General features: G+C 39.0%; 1 protein-coding gene across 3 annotated transcripts; it reads left to right on the plus strand.

Annotated features, from left to right (window-relative positions):
* Positions 1 to 13,468: 13,468 nt before the first annotated feature.
* Positions 13,469 to 20,819, plus strand: sim1b (SIM bHLH transcription factor 1b). Of its 3 annotated transcripts, none has more exons than XM_056748679.1 (12): positions 13,469 to 13,546; positions 13,793 to 14,143; positions 16,147 to 16,256; positions 16,449 to 16,538; positions 16,619 to 16,727; positions 16,898 to 16,983; positions 17,112 to 17,311; positions 17,522 to 17,628; positions 17,891 to 18,038; positions 18,702 to 18,861; positions 18,985 to 19,381; positions 20,124 to 20,819. In XM_056748679.1, the coding sequence occupies exons 2-12, from the start codon at positions 13,969 to 13,971 to the stop codon at positions 20,723 to 20,725; spliced, it is 2,184 nt and encodes a 727-aa protein (XP_056604657.1). In that variant the 5' UTR covers positions 13,469 to 13,546; positions 13,793 to 13,968; the 3' UTR covers positions 20,726 to 20,819. The 3 variants fall into 3 exon arrangements, with proteins under 3 accessions (XP_056604657.1, XP_056604656.1, XP_056604658.1); XM_056748678.1 differs by having other exon boundaries at positions 13,501 to 13,682; XM_056748680.1 differs by having other exon boundaries at positions 13,501 to 13,682; positions 18,988 to 19,381.
* Positions 20,820 to 24,243: the final 3,424 nt, after the last annotated feature.

Raw genomic sequence — 24,243 nt, forward strand, 5'->3', positions numbered from 1 at the left:
GGATAATTGTTTGGCTCTTGGAGATTGTGACTCCACTTCATTTCAGCATTTCATAGACGCTGTGCTATCATTCATTAGTCTTAGAATACATCTTAGCTGATGCATCACACACACACATACAAACAAACAAACAAACACGTGCTTGTGCACACAGCCCTTGAGCACAGGACAGAGATGACAGGCACACCTAGAGTCATTCATCATGCTCTCTCTGCATTTAACCTGTTTCTCTCTCGCTCGCTATCTCTCTAAAGCTGCTGACTTTCAATATTCTGTTTTATCTCTGCTGTTATTTATCACACACATAACTATACGTATGATATCACACACACACACACGCTCAGTGTTAAAAGTGTTATCTTCAGAGTGTTTGTGTCACTGTTTGATATAAATAGTTTGGCAAACAGAAGAATCAATTAATCAGTAATTGTTTCAAATGGTCAAATGTAATATATGTTGCATGTTTATTTTAATATTTTACATTACATGGTGTAGCATGAAAAAGAGGTGGTGTGTGAACATGGAAGGATCTGATTGGCTGCAGATAGACTGTGACCTCCCCATAACCGTGACGAATCCTTTGATCTTGGTCCTGTAGAACAGAGGTTTTGATCTTTAAAATCCATTCTGAGCGGAAAAGATGCGGTACAGGAAATGAGGTCACAGATTGTGTGACGAGCTTCATAAATCTGATGTGAAATAAAGACACAATAAAAACAGCATCAGAAAAAGTTACAAACATTTTCCTCATGTGAGAAACACTTCAGGTATTCAGATCTGGATTATGACAAATGAATAACATGATGCTTTCATGTTCTGAAATGTTCAGCCAGCATCATCTCTCCATGTTATTCAGTATTACCTGAACTGAACATTTAGCAACCACTTCGATTACCATAGCAACATAATAAAGCCATCATCCAGATGATCGCTTCAGCATCTTACTTACTGGTAAAAAAGGTGAATATTTAAACTTCATTTGAGTTTTTATCTTTTCTGTTGTGATAACAAACATCTCTTCTCTAGCGTTTTCAAAGTGCTGCACAATGAAGCAGTAAGACAGAGACAGATAGATAGATAGATAGATAGATAGATAGATAGATAGATAGATGGATAGAGAGAGAGAGAGAGAGAGAGAGAGAGAGAGATGGTCATTTGCAGGTGTTCCGTCAGTCAACAGCCATTTCACATCCTGACAAACGATCAATCAAATATGGCCGCTGGATCCTTGCGACGTGACTCTATCAATGGACAGCTGTTACCACGGAAACCCCTCGCAGCACAACACCCAACCAGAGAGAGAGACAGCACTGTCATATTCTCCACATCACATCTGTCTTTGTCTCATCAGGACCGAGAGCTGAGAAGTGAACATTCTGTCATTGATCACTGTGATAATCACACATGAGAAACTACACACAAAAAAACACACAAACATCATAAAAGTGACAAAACTATTCTTCATAACTCTGATACTCTCACGAGTGTTCTTGTGAACATGAATGATTGTGTGATCTCTCTGGAGTGTGTTGATGTTGTCTGGGTGTTATTTTCTGCTTGTCATTGGTTGTTCCTGTGGAGACGGCTCACAGTCTAATTAGCAGAAGTGTTTTCTCACCGGAATAAAGACACGACTCTCAGTTCTGTCCCCGAGCGTCACGCTCATTGATTTAAAATCACCGCTGTGGATTTGTTCTTAATGAACATCCGGTATTCCCTCAGTAGTGAGCAGCACGTCTTGAGTTCACAGCATGTGTGTTGATGTTCAGATAATGAGCCGGTTCAACACCAACATCCTCTGATTCTGTCCCCAGTTTCCTGATCATCCACTGGGACGTCTCATGAAGGTCTCCTGTTAGTCTCGGGCTCAAGGCAGGTCGTGATTGAGCAGATGGGTTGATATCAAGAAATATATGTACTCTCTGTAGTAAACACAGGTTAAATGTTAAGAGCTCTAAGAAAACATGTCTGCACATCACATCAGTGTCTGTCTTCAGTGCAACACAAGAGAGTGAACATTACATCATCAAATCTAAAAATAAACAACAGTTTGGGTCAGAAATAATTTCACATAAGGTCTCTCTCTGTGTGTGTGTGTGTGTATGTGTGAATGTCAGCAGTGGCGGGTGTCAGAGTTGTGCCTGTGTGGCAGTTATAAATGGAGGTGAGAGATATTGATGGATGTGTTTCCGTTGTGATGGTCGAGCTCATCTCCGGCTGACTCTCCGAGCGTGCAGACCGGCCGACAGCAGCGTAATGAGCTCAGAACTCATCTGTTACTGTTGACAAGCACTGCGGCCCAAACCATGAGCTCCAGGCGGGTTCAGTCTGCCTGAAGACACCTCAAACACAACTACACAAACTGCTCATCAACAACACAACGAAAATACACAATCTAAATTCTATGGTCAAATTAACATTTGAATGTTAATGACTGTCAGCATTTCTCCTTATCTATTCCCTCCAGAACACGTTGTGTTGATATGCTTTCAAAAGACAAAATGACTTTATACTGTATATTTTATATTGAATAACTGTAGCTTGTTTTTGCTATACTTAAACCATCAATCACAGAAAACGTAAACTAAAAGCACCATTTATTTAAATTAAGCTGCTTCCCCCAATGGGGACCAAAAAAGTGCACAAAAGATAAAAATATTACAAAAAATTACTGGTAGCCTATTACTATTTTTGTGGGGAAGGTAGTTCCACACACAGAAGCTACCACATATTGAACGTGTAGGTTGAATTTACAAGGTTATAGTGCCATCTAGTGGAAGAACAGGTTCATTACATGTGGTGTTTCTCAAACGCAAGGACGCTAGCGAGGCTACGTCCTTTCTAGAACAGTCCTTCTAAGGTTTGATGGTTTCAGTCCTTTTCAACATTAAACTCGAGAGTGTGATTGGTCTATAAATACCTCTTGGTTTTAAAAAAAAAAAGAAAGTGTCAACTGTATTCTCGCGATGTTTCGTGAGAGTATGCAAAGGATTATGGGTGATTGAGGCCGCGAAGGACATGCTTCAATACAGACTGAACCAAGGCCACAAAACGAATGCTGCCTTCCAAGTTTTGAGATGTCCTTCGACGTTCGCCGGCGCTTGAGGGTGCAACCGAGATATTCAACAACATTCTTGAAATATTAAATAAAAGCTGATATTTGACAGATGGATTTTTGGTTAATCAAGGCAATCTTTACACATTGAAAACTCGAAACACAACGTTTTGTCTCACAGGTATGTGTGTAAAATCAAAGATCTCAGAAACAGACACATCCTAGTATAAGTAATACAAAATAAATGCTTCGTTTAGCACATAAAATTTTCCGTTCACACTCAATATCCTCTTCGCAGAGCTTCTGCGCGTGAGAAATCAATACGAGTGTGTTTCTCTATGTGGCCGCTAGATGGCGCCACCGCTCCATAATCTGACCACCATAATTTATCTACTCCTCTATCTGACCACCAGTAATATCATGCTGAAAATTCTCATTTTTATCTGCTGGTTTTACGTCTAAATCTCTCAGCGTGTGGTGTTAGTATTAACTTCCATCGGAAATCTCAGTATCTTGAGGATCTTACACCCACCACCACACACATCCCCTCTGTTAATGAGTGTCCTGTATTCTGACCGGCTTCTCTGCATCACCAATCAGCTGCGGCTTAAACAGGAAATGGTTTTGCGAAATGACTTCCTGCTGCGCATGCCCTGTGCTGACCTCCCGTTTAACACACGTGTCCTGATCAACACCTGCGTGAAGTTGGCCCCCCTCCCAACATAAAACATTTGCAAAATAGTCTTAATCGTTTGTGCTCCGTTTGTGCTGGTTTGTGCCGAAAAAAAATTCGTTTGTGCTGTTTCCGTTTTTCAGATATTAGAAGAATAACTTTAGGTCATTCGGAGGTCACTCATCCCCCCGAAATGCTCCAAAACCACCCAAAATAGTGCCGCTTGTTTGTGCTCCGTTTGTGCTGGTTTGTGCCGCGAAAAGTTGCGTTTGTGCTGCTACGCTTTTTTAAATATTAGACATTGAATTATAGGCGATGACGTCACCAGCCCCCCTACATGCTCCAAACTTATCCAAAATAGCCTCAATCGTTTGTGCTCCGTTTGTGCTGGTTTGTGCCGTAAAAAAAATCATTTGTGCTGCTTTAATTGTTTTAATATTAGACATTGAATTATTGGCGATGACGTCATCAGCCCCCCTACATGCTCCGAAATCATCCAAAATAGCCTCAATCGTTTGTGCCTTAAAACATTAAGTTTGCGCTTCTTTTTTTGTGCTTCTGTTTGTTTTTCATATGATAAAAAATAGAATTGGTCATTCCGAGGTCACTCAGTCCAACTGCCGACTTTCTGTCAATACTAATATATTTATTCAATAAATATTTGTCCTCTCTTCATGGGTTCTCTTGTCTTTTTCTTTATTTACACGGAGTAGCCTATCATCTGCTACGCTTCACTGCCAACACTGCGCATGACACAATGTTAAACAAGATCCTATGGTAAATAGTGTTAGTAGAGGAAAAATCCATTATTAAGTTACTATATCAAATTTCTGGCAAATGTAAGTACACCATTTTCACACTGACAGTTGCAATATTATTAGACCTCCTTAAAAATGAAGGGAAGGACATTCAAGAAAGCTTCGATTGTCAATATTTATTCAACCAAAAACTCCTTGCTAATATCAGTATCCGTCATGAAATGCTAATTACAGCTACACGTCTCTAAAATTGTGACCCCAGGCTCAAGTCTCATAGCCTATAAGATCATGAGCAACAAAGTTTGATTTCAACCATTCATTTTCACTAAGATTTCAATTTGTGTTATGGTATTACTTAGTCGATTTTAAAGATATGAAGGTATTTTCACACACTGTTCTTAACATTATGTAGGATGATTTCATGTTAAAAACAGCAAATCACATACAAAACACTTCAGCTCTGTTTTTACAGAAAGGGCCATATAATATTCTTATGTTTAACCCTGCCAGTGAAAACAGAGTTAAAGTTATTTTTTCAGTCATTGTCATTTTAGTCATTTTTGGGTGGTTTGCTGTTTATTCATAAAATCATCCTACATAATGTAAAGAACAGTGTGTGAAAATATCTTCATATCTTTCAATAAGCATTCTGTGAAAATATAACATTGATATATTTAATTAACCAGTTCACAATTTCCAAATCACAATTTGAAAATAATAGTTAAAATCTTTTTTTTTGCTCAGGACCTCATTGTTTATGAGACTTTAGCCTGGTTTTCAAAAGGAGGTTCACATTTATTGTTAGTACATTATATTATCCTAATATTCTGACCAATACAGTTATCCATGAAAATACGTCTATGCTATGAATGACCTTATAGTCAGGATATGTGGGTAATTTCATTTTGCTTATACCAGATGCCCAAGAAACAAGCAGTTGACAGGGATTCCATGTTCACAGTCCTGTGTTCATCAAGAGAGGCAATAGTACAATATGGCAACATAGCTACTCCTAATCAGAGAATCTGGACAGAGCTTAGTGAGCAGCTAGAAAACAAGATCACCCCAAAGGCTCTATACACTTTTGTGAAATTAAACAGACACAACATCTGGACTGCTTTAGGGCATACTTGTGAAAGTGAGCATGAAACAAGTGTCAGTAGTGATGACACTGACTTTGAGCCAGGGTCTTTTTCCCCCAGACCAAAAGACTGCTGGACTTTTGATCTTCAAGTTCCATTTCAGAAATGGATTGAATTCATGCCTGAAAAAGTTGAGTACAAAAACAAGTTCTCTAAAACACAAAAAAAAGAATATACAATTTTGAAACCTGGCATCTGGACGCATGTGATAAATTCTCATATCTGGCAAGAAGTGAAGAGCTCTTGCACATTTGCCTTTAAAAGAGCTAAGGTCTACCCATCAGACAGAGAGAAATCCATCGAAATCAGAGGCAACTGTAAGGAGTGTCATGCCAACATTCTCATAAAATGTGACCGAGAGCCTGAAATGAACACCCCGATGGTGCTCAAGTGTTTTGTCACAAACACTGATGACACCCTGCACACTGGCTGTCCCAAGCGTGCAATTTCTGGGCAATTGCGTGTGCAGATATCCAAAGAACTATGTGAGGGTAGAATGGAACCCCATGTATGGAGGGCATCAGAGGCAACAAAACTGATGGAGTTTGGTGATCCCGAGCCGAGCCATCTGCCTAATCTGGCCACCCTGCGAAAAGCAAAGCAAGAGAGAAATGATTTAGAATTAGGTGACAAGGATCCTATTTTGTCACTGCAGATGCTAAAATACAGTGCACCTCACAGTGGTAGCATTAAAGACATTGGACTGGACAAGTTTTTCTGTCACTATTGGAGTCAAACACAGATGTATCTCTACAAGACATTATCAAAGACATCTACTAACCCCACTGTGAGTTTTGATGCAACTGGCTCAGTAGTGAGGAAACTACAGAAACCAAATGGTATGTCTGGTCATATCTTTTTATATCAGGGCATTCTGGCAGTTGACGAAAGCAGAGGTGTCCCAGTGCTGCAAATGCTGTCAGAGAGACATGATGTTAATGCAATAACAAATTGGATGACAGAATGGTTACGTGCAGGTGCACCAACTCCAAAAGAGGTTGTGAGTGACTTTTCTCTGGCTTTGCTCGGAGCTCTGGTCAAAGCATTTACTTCTCATCGGGATCTCAAGACCTACATCAATGAGTGTTGTGGTGTCTTACTTGGGAAACAGTCAGCAAAAGTGCCATCTTGTTTTGTACGGGTTGATGTGGCACACTGCATCAAGATGATCTGCCAGTGGGACTGTTTGCGGAAAAAAACACATCGCATCAAAGATTTCTATGTGAGGTCAATGGCACAGCTTCTGAAGTCACAATCCATGGACGATGCAAGGGAGATACTAAGCAGTATAACTGTTGTTGCTCTCAGTGAAGCAGAGGGCAATGACAGCTCTGGAGGCCCCCTCATATCTGAAAGGTGCAAGAAATACCTGAAAGCCCGAATTGCAGAAGAGTGTGTGATCATTCCAGATGTAGAGGGTGAGGACCTGGACGAACTGGATCCATGTGACCAAACACAGACAGACCTAAAGCAGTGGGTTACAGACATATGTGAGGAGAGCAGGTCACTTGCTGTGGCTAATGGTGATCGTGATAATATGCACTTCCTCCCTGAGATTATTCCTAATATAATCTGGCTTGCAAGTTACTTACCACTCTGGACAGGGGTAATGATCCCTCACTTCCGTAGCACCAACGTCACTGCTAGTTCAGCTAATGTTGAAGCAGAGTTCAAAAACATCAAACACGGCCTTTTCAAGCATGAAAACCTGCCTATGCGTGTGGATCGATTCATTGCTCGACATTTGTCCTTCATTGAAGGCAACATGCGTATTTGTGCCGCAAAACAAAAAGGTGAAAAACAAGGTCAAGAAGATGGAGATCCTGCCACAGTCATCATCACAGGAGCGAATACACTACCCACCACAACTTGCAATGTAGATGGAAAACCAGAAATGGATGCTGCCTCTTCTGCACAGTCTGACACTGTCACAGACATCCATCCAAAAGATGAAGACGTGGTTGAAAACTGGAGAGGCTTAGCAGTTCCGCCCAAAAAGAGGAAGAGAAAATCGTACCTCTCACCTTGTCCTGAATGGCTCCAAGCAGATCAATGTGTAAAGGGGAAAAAATTGAAAGTGGAAACGTTAAAAAATGGAAATAATCAACAGCCTGTTAAATTCAGGAAATCAAGAATCTCTGTGCTAAACACCTGTGCTTTTGATGCTTTTTGTCAATGTTTGTGTTGTGCTTTCTGCGATAGTGGCACTTTCAGAAATATAGTTCAAAGTGAAAGCGCCAGTAACGTCCTCCAGCTTGTGAAAACTATCACCACAAATGGTCTGAATGCTCAGGTCTACACACAGAGGGCAGAGCTGCTGAGTGAAATATTCAAAGCTGTCAATTTGAAGTCAGGTTAAGAGTTTATAGGTTTAAAGTGTTTAAAGATCTGTTATTTCTGCAAATAGATGTTGGATAGTACATGTTCAATTTCACATTAATTAAATGGGTTAGGTTAGTGGTAGAAATGCAACGTGTTCACTTCTTTGAGCATCACTGTTTAAATGTTTGTGGCTAATATAGTAAGCGCTGGATAGGGGACAATTATGCAGGACCTGTGTGATCGTTATGACTATCAGTGGACAGTCCAGGCCAATCAAGCTCAGGACAAAATTAAAAACAAACCTTTGTTTACAAAATTCTTGCCTTTCTTAAATGTTCGACATTTTCCAGATTCTGCAGTGTATGTAATGACCACCATATATTTGTACAGTATATACAACCAGACTATGTTAAATATGTAGAAAGTGTAAGAATATTCTAAAACCTATCTTCTGGTGTGTCTGTAAGATCACTGGATACAGCATTCAGAATCAATTCAAGTGTTTATTGTGAAAAGGTAGATTAACCGGTGAGGGTGGATCTACAATAATAAAGAAACAATTAGAATGACATGTATTGACAGTTATGCACTAACAAACTACGACATACAATACTATACAATTGCAATATATTCATATACAGAATTATATTCATATCTAATAACTTATCATCAGCCTTACAGCCACATGATGTCTGAAAAACAATTGAGGCTACACGGATGGACATACTACAGCAAAACTTCACTGCAATTTCAATAATATAAACTGAGGTGAATGCGCCGAGTGCACTTAACCCAGCGAGTTTAGGTCTTAACGCCCCATAACAATGGAAACATGACATTAACTTATAAAATAGTGTCTATAGCTGATTAAATTAATAAATATCTTTGAAGAAACGGGTAATCACTATCATTCAAAGACGAACACTACACACATTCATTTGTTATTGCTCACGTTTACTAAACATGTGCCTCACCTCGCGCCTCTCTAATGATTGACATGCGCGTCTTTTTAGTGCGTGTACTTTCACATACATTCATTTTACCACGGCTTTTCACACAACAATATAAAGTACTAAGTAAAAACACTTACCTTGGCGTTTGCGTTTCCACACATTCTGTAATCCGCTGTGTCCTTCTAAACTTGAAAACGCAGAGTTGATAGATAACAAATGTGATTTGGCGGGGCGTTTTGGTGTTACCTTGATAAAGTTACCTCAACTGTATAGTTACAATAGTCGAAGAAAGGATATTTTTATCGGCACAAACGGAGCACAAACGATTGAGGCTATTTTGGATGATTTCGGAGCATGTCGGTGGGCTGATGACGTCATCGCCAATAATTAAATGTCTAATATTAAAACAATTAAAGCCGCGCAAATGATTTTTTTTACGGCACAAACCAGCACAAACGGAGCACAAACGATTGAGGCTATTTTGGATGAGTTTGGAGCATGTAGGGGGGCTGGTGACGTCATCGCCTATAATTCAATGTCTAATATTTAAAAAAGCGTAGCAGCACAAACGCAACTTTTCGCTGCACAAACCAGCACAAACGGAGCACAAACAAGCAGCACTATTTTGGGTGGTTTTGGAGCATTTCGGGGGGATGAGTGACCTCCGAATGACCCTAAATTATTCTTCTAATATCCGAAAAACGGAAGCAGCACAAACGAAATTTTTTACGGCACAAACCAGCACAAACGGAGCACAAACGATTGAGGCTATTTTGGATGATTTCGGGGCATGTCGGTGGGCTGATGACGTCATCGCCAATAATTCAATGTCTAATATTAAAACAATTAAAGGAGCACAAATGATTTTTTTTACGGCACAAACCTGCACAAACGGAGCACAAACAATTGAGGCTATTTTGGATAAGTTTGGAGCATGTTGGGGGGCTGGTGACGTCATCGCCTATGATTCAATGTCTAATATTTAAAAAAGCGTAGCAGCACAAACGCAACTTTTCGCGGCACAAACCAGCACAAACGGAGCACAAACAAGCGGCACTATTTTGGGTGGTTTTGGAGCATTTCGGGGGGATGAGTGACCTCCGAATGACCTAAAGTTATTCTTCTAATATCTGAAAAACTGAAGCAGCACAAACGAATTTTTTTACGGCACAAACCAGCACAAACGGAGCACAAACAATTAAGGCTATTTTGCAAATGTTTTATGTTGGGAGGGGGGCCAACTTCACGCAGGTCTGATCAACGTCTACAGGAAGAATTAAATTCAGTAGATGAGACACCAGAGAGAGAGACGAGGTGACCTGCTGCCTTTACCTGAAACACACACCCACGAGCACCCCCCCCCCAGGTCTCTCATATCAGAACATATAATTACTGCTATTCAATGTAAATATTAAATAAAGTAATAAACGTACACATGTTAATCATATAATCAATAAATGACTACAAACACCTTCAAACATCCAATCACATGATCTCAGACACAAGACTGACAACACCTCCAGAATCAAGGAACCAATCACATTGACAGAAGAGATTGGTTGACACATTGATACATTACATGTGGTCTCAGGCACGAACACACGTTTGTTTTAATAAACAATTATTTTTATAGTAATAATGAGCTTTATACTATACAAATTGTGTATTGTATTTTATTTTCAATTATTGAATTTGATTTACAATCAGTAACAATTTTGGCGACCGCTGTTTTTAATTGGCCTACATTAAATACAAGAGCAGATCCCTCAAAGCAATTCTTAGTTTTTTAATATGTTTAGCTTTAAATGATCAAGTCATGTACTTCATCTCAGAGGTGACTGTTTAGTTTGTGTATAAATTAATTAAAAGTCTGAGGAGGAAATAAATACCTGCAAGAGTGAACACATGGAGACGTCTGAAGGAGACAGTCTGAGGAGGAATATCACGGTTATTTTACATACATGACTAACATGACATCAAACAAGCAATAGATCCTTCAGTTCCTTCAGTCTAGACGTGTTGACACCTAACACCTGACCGATCCAAACCTCTGTGTTTCATCTACATGACCCATGAACACTGAAATAATCTTTTGTAAATGTATATGTTGCATTAAAGCCGCTTGCTGGAATGGCTTTCTATAACAGATACTAAAGGGCAGAATAGGATTTTTTTATTTTGACTTTGGAGATCGAGGCCTAATCCAGTGTTTAATATCAGGAACATTCTTTCATTCTGTGTTTCTTACAGTAAATTTCACATGACTTTATTAGATGTATGGTTTCAGTGTAACTGTCTGCACAGACTAAATCTGACAGTTCTTATTTTTGGGAAAAATGAATCCAAAATCTAACTGAACTACTCTGAATGAGAGTTGAGAATCTGAATGAGAGTTGTTTAACAGTGTTGGGCACTTGTGTGTCTGTTTGAAGTGTGTGCATGTGTGTGATGTAAAGCGTTCGGTGGTCGCTGTGTATTACCATGGTAACATGAGATCTGTAGCCTGAGTGAACCAGAAACATTAATGAATCCCACACCCCCTCCTCCCTATAGCTGTCAGACATCTGTGGATTTAAGATTTTGGGAGAATATCATTTCAGGCCTTCACCTGTTAATGTTACCTGATCAGTTAAAATCAGATTAGATTAGACACAAGCATATACAGAAACTCTCTTTAGAAAACTTAAGGTTAAAGCTTGTCATCTTTACTTTATCAAAAAACAAATCTATTATATAATATTCCCATACTTTTTTTTTAATTTAATTAAGCACAGGTAATTGACTCTATAGCATGTTTACACACTCTGGGGTAAATTGTCACAATGAGAGCATATCGTGGGCATTAGAAGAACCATTTCTGAATACCCAAAAAACAAAGGTTTTAAAAATCTTGAGATTTAAAAGCTTTAAATAATAAAACCCACATGTTTCTGTATAAAACGCCGTGACGGAGACGCGCTCCGGGTGTGCGCGCTCTCGCCCGCAGGACGCAGCCTGCTAATGAAACGAGTGTATTCGTGCTCGCGCTCCCATCAAACACACGCGGATTAATGTGACGATTAATATGATCGACAGATTATGAGCTTCACAAATCTCTCTGTTCACACGTGTGTGTGTGTCAAAAAGTGCAATAACATTAAAATAACAACAACAGATAATCATAAGCACATTATTTATCATTTATCACATTAACACATTAAAAATTATTCTTAGAACCCAACATTTCTTTTAGCCTAATTATCGACAACTACAAAGATATTATCTTTTTTTCGTATTGAATGTAAATAGAATTAATAATTTAATAAGTAACGGAAATATTCATCTAACATAAATAGGCCTATAAATTTGTTATTTTACTACAAAATATTATCAATCGTGAAATCAATGTCAAATATGTTTTTTTCTAGTTAATTACATGTTCTTTTCCCTGTCGTTTGTGCAAACATTTACAATCTATTTTTTATAAATGTATATTCTGTATGTGAGGAAACCTGAGAGGGAGTTTGCCCTGCGCCTTTAGAATAAAATAATATCTTGATGTTTTGTGCTGGAGTAAAAGGCTTTTGCTGGCGATAAACAGTTCCTGTGAGAGGTTAAACTGGTGTCAGCGCGTGCGTGATCCACAGCTGCTGTGGGTGATTTCTCTCTCTGAGTGGAGAATTCATTTCTTACAGACTGCACCAAACACACCTCGTGCACTTCACAATCTGTGTCATTTTCTGAAACCCCTTGTTCTTCATCTTTACCTTTTCTCACTAATACTGATATTTTTCTCTCCGCGCATTCAATCAGATTTATTTTTTAAAACGAACTGCGCCCAAAAAATTATTGGATTTGCTAATGCGAGTTTTCGCAAAATAGATAAATAAACACTTTGTTATGCTGTTTAATTTAGCTGCATTGCAAATAAAATTCTGGTTTTATATCTGTCTGGTTTCATGTGAAACAAATGCCTATTAGGTCGATAGGATACGTATAAAATAATAAAACGTTAAAGCGGTTATTCCATATGCGACGCAAGGTTTCATATAATAAATTAAATAAAGTGATATTTATGCTAATGTGGTTAGGAGTTTTAAATCAGGGTATTTTTTTACGTCTTAGAACTCGGCTCAACCAATCAGAATCAGAATTTTATAATAATATAGCTTAAAAGTATGTCTACACTGGACGCAGCGCGCCTTGTCCGGTGTGGACAAATAAAAAAATTATAATGGGTTTAATTCGTTCCGTCTCTTTTCTGTTGCATAAAATCATGCAAACCATGTATTGTTGTGAATGCATTTAATTGGAAGATATATATCCTGTAAATATCTTTCCCAGTGTTATTCACACACAAAACTTGAATTGTGAAATTGCTCGTTTCTTCCAAAACACACACACGCGCGCGCGCACACACACTCCTCTTTCAGGGCAAAGCCTGAAGTGACAAATCCTCCCAATGCGCACTCCGTCTCCACCAGACTCTGACCAATGAGCGCATGATTGAAGGTAAGACTGGACAGCACGGGACCGTTTAAGGTACGCACACTCGCTGAGGATGTGTGATTAATAACTGAAGGAGATTTAGAGATGACAGATGACTACAAAAGTACAAACTGAAAGAAAAGAAACGAATAGTATAGAATCTTCGAGAATAAACGGTAAATGCACAATAATCCTGAGATATAAACGCAATCGATGGAAAGATAACAAAATTGAAAAATCTTGGTTTTGGAACCACAAGTTGTTGTGTGTTGCCTGTGTCCTTGTGGTCTTAAACGCGCTTTTTACGCTTGGGTATGTTCTACATTTTTTAGCGATTTTCAGGGATTAATGATTGTATTTGATTTTGTCTTTCAGTTTGTGATACCGTGGCTTATAAAGTTTTGCTGCATTTCAATTTACAGCGCCCTGTGAGGCCTGCGCGTGGACCCTGCAGTATTTCACCATGCTCGCGAGGGACGCGTCAGATGTGTGACCCGCTCCTCTCTGTCCACACCTGTCGGAGCGCGTGCGTCCTCTCCTTTCACTCTGTGTGAATCTACTGACATGTTAAAGGATTTATAACAGAGTCACAGGCACGATGAAGGAGAAATCAAAGACGGCAGCGAGGACTCGACGGGAAAAAGAAAACAGCGAGTTTTACGAGCTCGCCAAAATGTTGCCGTTACCGTCGGCCATCACGTCTCAGCTGGACAAAGCGTCAATCATTCGACTGACCAGCAGCTACCTGAAGATGCGCCTGGTGTTCCCGCAAGGTCTGGTCGCAACATTAGCACTCTTTTAACAATTAAACTGTCTGATGCATGAGCTGAACATTTTATTTTGTGATTCTGTCAAATTTGCGTGCCTCTCGTGGCAGTAGGCCAATAGATGTATGTATATATAGAGTTATATAGATATATATTTAGATAGATAGCATATGGCATTTTTGAGAGGAACGTGCGCGAGATCGTGTTGCTCTCAGGGCCGTTTTGTCCCGGTCACGGACGTGACTGCGCACTCGCCGCGCTCATTACACCGGGAGCGCGTGCAGAACGGCTGTCTGGACCCCATAAGAAAGAGTCGTTTAAGATAACATGAATTTCTAATTGATGCTCGAGCTGTTCGGTGAGTGGATATTCATAAATTTAATCATTGTTTTGAACAAGTTGAACAATCGGCATTCTGGAGAACTAAATTCTTAAGTAATGAAGCGGCTTAATTACAGACCAATCTGAAAAACCAGCGAACGTGAAATATAATTAAAGAAAATTACATTTTTAGTAGAAACGAAAACAATTTCAGGCATGATTTTAAATAACTCATAATATTATGATGTTTACATTTGTGAAAACGCATTTGATAAAAGACGCACAAAATAGTTGTAAATAGTTTAAATTAAATTACAACAACCTGCACTCGAAATTTTATTTGAGCTTTTCCTGCGATTTTCACGCATCTCATTTTCTTTATCCGAAGTCTCAAAATAAAGTGTTTTATTTAAATGTTTTCTAGAGTTATTTTATAATCATGTATTTATTGAACGTTTGAATATTGAATATTAAATAATTATAATACATTTAGTAGGCTAAGTAGCCTCTACAATATTTTACTAATAACTGAAATGCAATTTAATCGTATTTTTTCACACAGTGTTCATATTTAGGGCCTATATTAATTAACAATACAATGACAATAATAATAATAATTCTAATAATACGATAATGTATAATTTTATAATAAATTCTGTACACGTGCGAATAAAATTAGGTTGCTTAAATTCGATCCATATGAACCCAATCGCCATCTCAATGTGTGAACAATTTGACTAATAGATCAATTCATTCCGGGCGCGAGTCCAGACTTAATGTGTCTGATGTACATGTGCGCGTGCGTGTGTTTGATGTTACTGCACATGTGGATTCATATTCAGTATGTAAAACGCTTCAACATTAAAGCACTTTACTCACACAAATCTCTCATTCATCCGTCAAACACAGAGTACAAGATGTCAAACATTACTGATTTATGACTCGCATCTCATTCAAGTTTGGATTGAGGAGACAAAATTTTATTTAAAAAAAGTTTAGCTTAAAAGATGTGCGCTGATCGGAATAAAGAGAGCTTTTATTATGCAAATAAAAAAAGAAATAAAACTGTTGTGTAGTAGGCTATGAGAACAATATTAATGTTTATATAAGAGATGAAGATGAGTCTGTATCTGTTCGCTCTGCTCTGTTTGTAATTGATTTATTTGACTCGTCTTTTTATTAAAATGTCGGTCACGCATGATCCACGCGTGTTTGCTGTGGCTGATGTCCCTGATTTGCTTTTTCGACGGCGCTGTTTGTTCACGAGCTTAGATTCACTAGCAAACCATCGATATGATCACACACGAGCGCGCGCGCGGATTACCGTGTGTGTTGACTCGTGTTAACAGTGTTTAGACAAGCCAATACCTGGTAGAACAACGTTTAGAATATGAAGTAAATAATACGGTTTATAATCAATATATAAATCAATCACTGTTATAAACATCTATAAGGTCACAAAATATAGCATTAAATAAAGGCAATGATATGTGACATTATAAATGTTTATAACAGTGACTGATTTATTATAAACGTATTATTAAAGTTTGGATATACTCATATAGCTACGATTTATATTGTTCAGTTAATTATTATTATTTTGCATATTTATTATTAGCACAGAAAGCATTTAATAATCTATTTCCAAATGTTCCAAGTCGTCATGAAGATGTTTGTTGTTTCTGTAGGTTTGGGGGAGGGCTGGGGCCACACAGCACGAGGCAGATCTTTAGATAATAATACAACTCGTGAACTTGGATCTCATTTACTTCAGGTAATAATCAGCAAGATGCTCCAGGTAATATTACGATTTTATTATCTATTTAATTATTTATTTCAAATGTTTTACAAGTGATTTAAATAAGGAGATAGTACTGTTTTAAGCTTGTGCTGAAATAATTGTTCAAAGGTTTTAATAACTGTTTAATTCATTGCAGATTTGTGTTCTTTCTGTGCATTATTATTTGTTTGATATTGTGTTGCTCTGCAGACGTTGGATGGGTTTATCTTCGTGGTTGCAGCAGATGGAAAGATTATGTATATCTCTGAAACTGCATCAGTTCATCTGGGTCTATCACAGGTACACAACATACGAACATCTGCAGAGGCCGATTCATGCTGTCTTCCGTGATCTGTTTTAATGTCAATTGTTAAACACAGGTAGAGTTAACTGGAAACAGTATTTATGAATACGTTCATCCGGCCGACCATGATGAGATGGCTGCCGTCCTCACACCTCAACCCTCATATCACTCACACTTCATCCAAGGTGAGACATCCAAAAAAAATCAATCTTTATAATTATTATTTAACTATACTCATTTATCTTTATTTCTCCTTTTATATTATTGGTACAATAGGCTACAACTTTCGAAAGCTTCCAAAAAAATACTCAAATCAAAATTAATATTTGTCTACTCAAATTGATGTTTATTTCAGAGTATGAGATGGAGCGGTCGTTCTTCCTCAGAATGAAATGTGTGTTGGCGAAACGGAACGCAGGTCTGACAAGCGGAGGATATAAGGTCAATATTTTATAGTTGTGATGATAATGAAACATGTTCAAATAAACATGTTCAACACAAAGACACATGTGTTGATTGATAACTAAAGATGACATCATATCAGACATTGACAGTCATGTTGTTGACAGGTGATTCACTGCAGCGGTTACCTGAAGGTCAGACAGTTCACTCTGGACTCCACGCCATTTGATGGATGTTATCAGAACGTGGGTCTGGTGGCGGTGGGACACACGCTGCCCCCCAGCGCCGTCACTGAGATTAAACTGCACAGTAACATGTTCATGTTCCGGGCCAGCCTCGATATGAAGCTCATTTTCCTGGACTCGAGGTGAGCTCCTCGACGTGACCTCCTGATGAGAGAACAGAACACACACTTGAGTTGAGAGTGAAAATATCACACAAGCACACGCTCACACACACGCACGCTTATACACAAACAAACAAACAAAATCACTTTATTAATTAAAGAAATGCATGTATAAATATTTCAAACATTTGCTGAGGTGGTTGTTGGGTAACTGTTATGTGTGTTTGTCAGGGTTTCAGAGCTGACAGGATATGAACCACAGGACCTGATTGAGAAGACCCTGTATCATCATGTGCACAGCTGTGACAGCTTCCACCTGCGCTGTGCTCACCACCTGTGTGAGTCTACCTTAGATCACTACACAGACAGCACTACACATAGAGCACTATAAAGACAGCACTATACAGACAGCACAACATATAGAGCACTACACAGACTGACACAAAGGCTGTTGCTGTCTATGTAGTGTGTTTCTGATCAGTCAGTTTCTGATCAGTCAGCAGTTTGGAATCAACATCATACGATTTTCAATTAGGAAGAGTGTGATGTGCAGTATGGAAACTTGTTTTATTCTCTCTGTCTCTCTCTCTGTGTGTTCAGTGCTTGTTAAAGGTCAAGTGACCACTAAGTATTATCGTTTTTTGTCTAAACGTGGTGGATGGGTTTGGGTTCAGAGTTACGCTACGATCGTGCACAACAGCCGCTCATCAAGACCACACTGTATCGTCAGTGTCAACTACGTCCTCACGTGAGTCTCACACCTCCATTCAGAATAATAAATCATTCAGGGGTGAGATGGAGGAAAAATAAATAAAAAAGTTGTAATATATTTCTATCAGAATTGTGCAAAGATATTGAAATCATGCAATGTGACATTTTGTTTATTTATTCACTTTGTATTTTCTTTCGTTGGTTGTATTTGTTGTTCCAAATGTTCCTTTCATGGTATTTAAAGGAAGTCAGATCTAATGTTTTCCAGTCTTAACACTTTCTTGTTGACGTATATGATGTCTAAAGACCGGTCAAAAGAGATTATATTATGACCGGTGTTAAGAGCGAGATGTGTTCTGACAGACTAAAGACTGTTTTCAGACCTGTGAGATGTTTCTGATAAGAGCAGAATGAGGCTGTTTGCTCTGTGTCTCAGTGAAGGTTCAGTAGTTCAGCCGGAGGACAGACGTCTCATGAGTTAAAGGTCTAGAACACAAAACCGCAGGTGTGAAATCAATGTGAAACATTTCACAAGTGCTTCCTTTACGCTTTAGGATTCATGTTTAGGGTTCAAGGGTGAGCCATCGCTATCCAGGCTGTAAGAATGTTTGCTTATGTTTGATCACCCGTAGAAACTGATTAACTCAGCAGAAACCTTACCGTCATCTTAACGCACGTCTGTCTGTGTGTGTGTTTTCAGGGACACAGAATATAAGGGAATGGTGCTGTCTCTGGACCAGTTACATCCCAGTAAACCAGCATTCCTGTACGGTAACCAAAGTGACAGAGACGATAAACGAATGGACAAAACTACAGAGTCAAACACACAGAGTAAAATCCTGATTTCTCCTTATACACAGGTATCACAAGATATCTCTCTCCATTCTCACTACACACAAACACACTCAACAAAATCTATGAATACAGCTATTGTCTCGTGGTTTTTAGTTCTATAACTCAATTCATGTTCTGCATTTCCTCAGCAGTTCGCGGCGTTCCCCCCTGATCGCTCTGAATCCGATCACGACAGCCAATGGGGTAGCAGCCCGCTGACAGACTCCACCTCTCCACAGCGACTGGATCAGGGCGAGACGCCAGAAACTGCCTGTGCTTACAGACGCTTCGGTGAAAGCGGCTCGCTATGTTACAGTCTGTCTCAGGGTGACATGATGCACACCTGTCACACACACACACCTCCTCAAACGCTGTGTGACCCGTCTCCAGCCCGCTGTCAGGCCGGCCGTTACGTGTTGGGTGTGAGAGATCAGATCGGGCGAGAGAGCTGGTGGGAAAACACGCGTTCTGTGCCGTCACTTACAAAAGCAGCTCGACACAACGGAGGAGAGTTTGAGTGCAGAACGCTCCATCATCATTCTCACGGTGAGATGAAGAACATCTGTAACACAAAACTCACTGAGAACGAGAGAAAACAATCACAGCTTTCATACAAACATTAGTGTGAATGCTGCGATGTTTTCAAACACAAAGCTCATGTAGAAATACTTCAAGCAGACCACAAGACAATTCAAATAAAAAATAAATAAAGGAAAATTATGTGGAGGAAGAATTTCCCTACTGAACGATTATTTTAGATCAAAATGTCTTCAGACGTGTGACTGCTTTTGGTTAAATACTTCATATGATGTGAAGTACACATCATTATTTAATTTTTATGTTTAGGTTTCTTGTAGTTATTTAAAAATAACTTATGTAGATCTACTATAATTTTTATTTTTTTATGTGTTTTAGTTTCATTTTAGCTTAGTTTTTATTAATCTTCAGCTAATAATTTTAGTACCTCAACCTTCATTTGTTGTTCAAAAAATATTTGGCCTAAAAACTAGAATAAAAAAATAATAATAATATGTGCAACGACCTAAAAAAAAAAAAAAAAGATATGCACATACAATAAATCTAAAATTAACTTTAGCACCCAGCATTTACAACAAACAGAGATCAGATTGTGAGGTTTATTCTTACACACAAGGAATTTGTTGTGCTTTCAGTACTTTAGTACAAGACAGAATTGAAAATACATTTGTAAGTAATGTACATCAGAGAGTCATGATTCAAACACACGTGCATGTGTAATATTCTATAGTGACATGTGTCTCACCCTCAGCTCACTGGGACGATGAGCATATGGGCAGTTCTCCAGGAGGAGGGTCATCGGGAGATTCTGGAGACAGTTGCCATGACAACAGGCCATTTCACTCCAGCCCGCAGGAAACCGCCATCAGAGGAAAAGAGGAGTTGATTAAGGTGGAGGACAGTGAGATGGCCGGTTATTCCTCTGTTCTCTTCTCCCCTGTGCCTGGTGTGGTGAGGCGCACACCGGGGACCCTCATCCTGTGTCGAGATGCCTTGGTAACAGGTTCCCATGACGACAAGGATGGGAGTCCCGCGTCTCTCTCTGGACTGAGCAGCCCGGGTTCGGACAGACTGTCTCACCCCGCGAACGACTACCGCCAACCACCGTCCGTCTCACCTCACACAGGCATTCAGGGCAGCCCACTACTCTATCTCAGCCAGGACAGAGACACCGTCAGCGGGCATGGACGCTCGGCCTATCCCCTCACTGGAGGAGGTCTGGAGGCGTTGAGTAGAGCGGAAGGTTTGAGAGGTTTTCCAGCACATTACGACGTGAACTCACACGTACACTTACAAACAAACGGCACACACACACACAACAGCACATCAGTTATCATCACACACAGCAGCTGACCGCTGTTTCTACACACACACAGACTCAAACTCTAAACACTGGACTTATTTATGATGTGTTTGCTGTTGTGTTTTAAATCCGCAGCACCATGAAACCCGTCACTAATATTCAGCATGAATAAATAAAGCCTTTTTATGCAGTGCGACAACATTTTCTTTACAGTTTTGAGAATCTAAGTACATTCATCATTAAAAATCACAGATGTTGCACAGTAAAAAATAATAAAGAAAAAGTAAAAGATTATTCAGAGCGAGTCCTTTTCTTATTTACCTCATGCACGTCTCGATTTCTTCCCTGAATACCAGAATTACTTTCATGTTTGTATTAAATGTGTACAACTTCGTGTATGAGGATTTATCTCTGAGGTCTTGAACAGGATGATCTCATGCTAATGTGTCTCTACAGTTTACAACATTACTGCTGATGTCACATCCAGATGTTCAACATATTGAGGAATGACTGATGTGTGTGTGTGTGGGTGTGTGTGTGTGTATGTGTGCTGGCCTCCTGCCACAAATACCCCAGAGGCATTTACATGGTTTACAGATGCCAACAACAACTTCAAACCTTCACACACACACACACACACACAATCTCTTTATAAACTGGGCTTACAGGAACAGATTGTTTGTTTGTGAAACAGAGGGCTAAGAATATCAAAGAGACAAAGAGATCAGTAAGCACCCTAACAACCACATAGCATTACAACAACATTCTAGCATCATTGTGGCAGGTTTAGCACCAACAAAAACACAACTGTAATTTACCGTTGAACATTCTGAATAACGTCACAATTAACATCCAATCGGATAGCATCATCCCCTCTAAGCTCCACCCCTCAACATCCCCCCCCCGCCGTCTGACCCCCTGTGGGTTTCCCATATCTTCTGTTCTGGTGTTGTGTCAGTAAGTGTGATAATGTATTCTAGCTCAGGTCTGTCTCATGGGAAGATTAATAACTAATTACTACAGGTCACTCAACCAGATGGGCCTTCAGTGTGTGTGTGTGTGTGTGCGGCTTGGACGCGCCTCCTTAAACTCATGAATTCAGGAGTCTCAACTGAAATGTTTCACCAGTTCCAAAAATCTGTAGATCAACACACACACAGGGAGAGAGAGAGAGGGAGAGAGGGGGAGAGAGAGAGAGAGAGAGAGAGAGAGAGATGGATGGATGGATTGATTGATATTAGGGCTCTTTATCAAAAGCTATTCTGTTAAACACATAGGTAAAATCCAAGAATGAGATGTGTTTATTTACTCATTGCACACTTGCAGAACTGTAAAAGTAAGCAGGAGAAAAAACAAAGAACCATAACACTCTGATATATACCATAATACAAACAAACTGCATTTTTATAAAGGCCTCTCAGAAATACTTAATTCTGGGATATCAAACATGGTAACTTTGGCAAAACTAAAATTAAGATTATAAAAAATATCTTAAAAAGATTAAATCCTGCTAATCACACTGACATCTTTAAAACACAACTTTCTCATTATATAAAAATGCAATTATATATAATTTCTATAAGAACCAGATTAAAGCACTGACACTTTCCCTCATTACACATGCGCGCATACACACACACACACACACACACACACACACACACACACTGTGGAGACATAATAGAGACATTCCATGAGTGCGGAGCAGAACGGAGCTCAAACTGATGAACATTAACTTGATTAAACACACATCTAAAATCTGACCTGGTTCTCTCATCTCACCTTAACAGATACACAGGTGTGTGTATGAATGTTCCTTTGGCCTGTTTGATTTATGAGTGTTCAGAGTTCTGGAAGCCTTGACCTACAGCTGCAACTCAGATGTGCAAGAAATGCATGTAACACACAAAAAACTCATGCATTAGCTTATCTAACCCTAAACCACAGAGAGGGAGAGAGAGAGAGGTAGAGAGAGAGACTGACTGATTTACACCGATCTGAATATTTGAGAAAACAGCTAAAAAGCAACCATATCATGAATCATTGTTAGATCCCTGTTCTTTAAAAAAAATTGTGTGTGTGGGGGTTCCCATATGTTTTGTTTTTTGATGTTTCAGGCTTTGCATCCATTCAACTGTATTTAGAGGCAATTTATCCATCACAAGCTGCCAAACTACATGCCAACATGAAGATCAAGAGAAAACACAAGCAGATTGAACGCACACACACAAAGATTTACTGGCCTGTGCAGTCTATGGTGATATTTCATAATGAATTTGGTTTATTTGCGCAAATTTAGGTTTTGCATGTGGACACCATTTGATGCCCTCCATAAACCAAAGCAAAATCAGATCATATCCCAGAAATCTTTTCAACATCATCAATACAAGACAAAAACGAAGAATGTAAATAATGTAATGATGTTTTCATTCAAGGATTAGATTTCATCTTTCATTCAAGGATTAGAGTTCATCTTAAATTATTATAATTAAATTGACACCACAACAAAAGAAAGAACATCGTCAGGGCTCAATGAGATCAGAACCGATCAGAAATTAAACCTGAACTGTGTCTACGAACACACACACACACACACACACAGCAGAGTCGTTGTGATAATAAATGCAAATCTAATGTGAATACGATAAAATCCATTTTTAAGGCTTTTATCCAAAGAAACTAACATAGATTTAGATCATTATGTTTTTTTTCTTGAAAATCAAACCAACAGCCTTTGTGTTGATCTACAGGAATAAATAAAACACATACAAACAAACACATGCACGCACGCACGCACGCACGCACGCACACACACACACACACACACAGTCTGTTGAATAAGAACTAATAGCAATAAGAATCTGTCTGGACCGTGTTTGCGAGGAAAGAGCCCTTCTCTAACAAATAACAGACAGCGTTCATATTTTCCAGAACTACATCACAGCCGCTGATTTACAGTAAACCCCACAGCGGATGAAATAGTAACGGTACCAGCTATAAAATAAGTTATTTTTTATTATTTTTACCATCATCTTACTCTTAGTAAATATTCACAATAGTACCATGTATTTCATAATTTTCCTGTTTTATGATTATTTTTTTCTGTATTTATATACTATTTGCTTCTTGGCTCTATTCTTTCTTCTACAAGGTATTTCCTGAAAATACCTTAGCAATGATGAGACGTTGTAAAAAGTGCTATAATATAAAATTTGAATGGAATTGGTATTTTTATAAGTTATATGAATCATAAGCATAACTAGCCTGCCCTTAGATGGCAACAGCAGTACATTTGAACTATCAGTCATTTACTCTCATTACTATAAGTGTGAATGATTTGCAGGTTTCACAGATACAGAATCACCCAGACTGACAAAATACTTCTTTAAAACCAACTAATGTGAGAATAAAGAATCATCTGTGTGGAGTCACAGCGCCCCCTGCTGCTCAATGAACACTATAACACATGCGCGCTCGTGGGATGTAAATATCACTCCCTCCCTCTCTCTCTCTCTCTCTCTCTCTCTCTCTCTCAAGTTTAAACTCTACACTTAAGTAAAATGATATT

The sequence above is a fragment of the Triplophysa dalaica genome, chromosome 5 (genome assembly GCF_015846415.1).
Source record: "Triplophysa dalaica isolate WHDGS20190420 chromosome 5, ASM1584641v1, whole genome shotgun sequence".
Taxonomy (NCBI): Eukaryota; Metazoa; Chordata; class Actinopteri; order Cypriniformes; family Nemacheilidae; genus Triplophysa; species Triplophysa dalaica.

Bases quoted from the DNA above. Each gene is read 5' to 3' on its own strand.
- sim1b (XM_056748679.1), top strand. From the start codon at position 13,969: ATGAAGGAGAAATCAAAGACGGCAGCGAGGACTCGACGGGAAAAAGAA. The intron at 16,728-16,897 runs GTGAGACATCCA...TGTTTATTTCAG, and splicing joins TCACTCACACTTCATCCAAG to AGTATGAGATGGAGCGGTCG. The intron at 19,382-20,123 runs GTGAGATGAAGA...TCTCACCCTCAG, and splicing joins GCTCCATCATCATTCTCACG to CTCACTGGGACGATGAGCAT.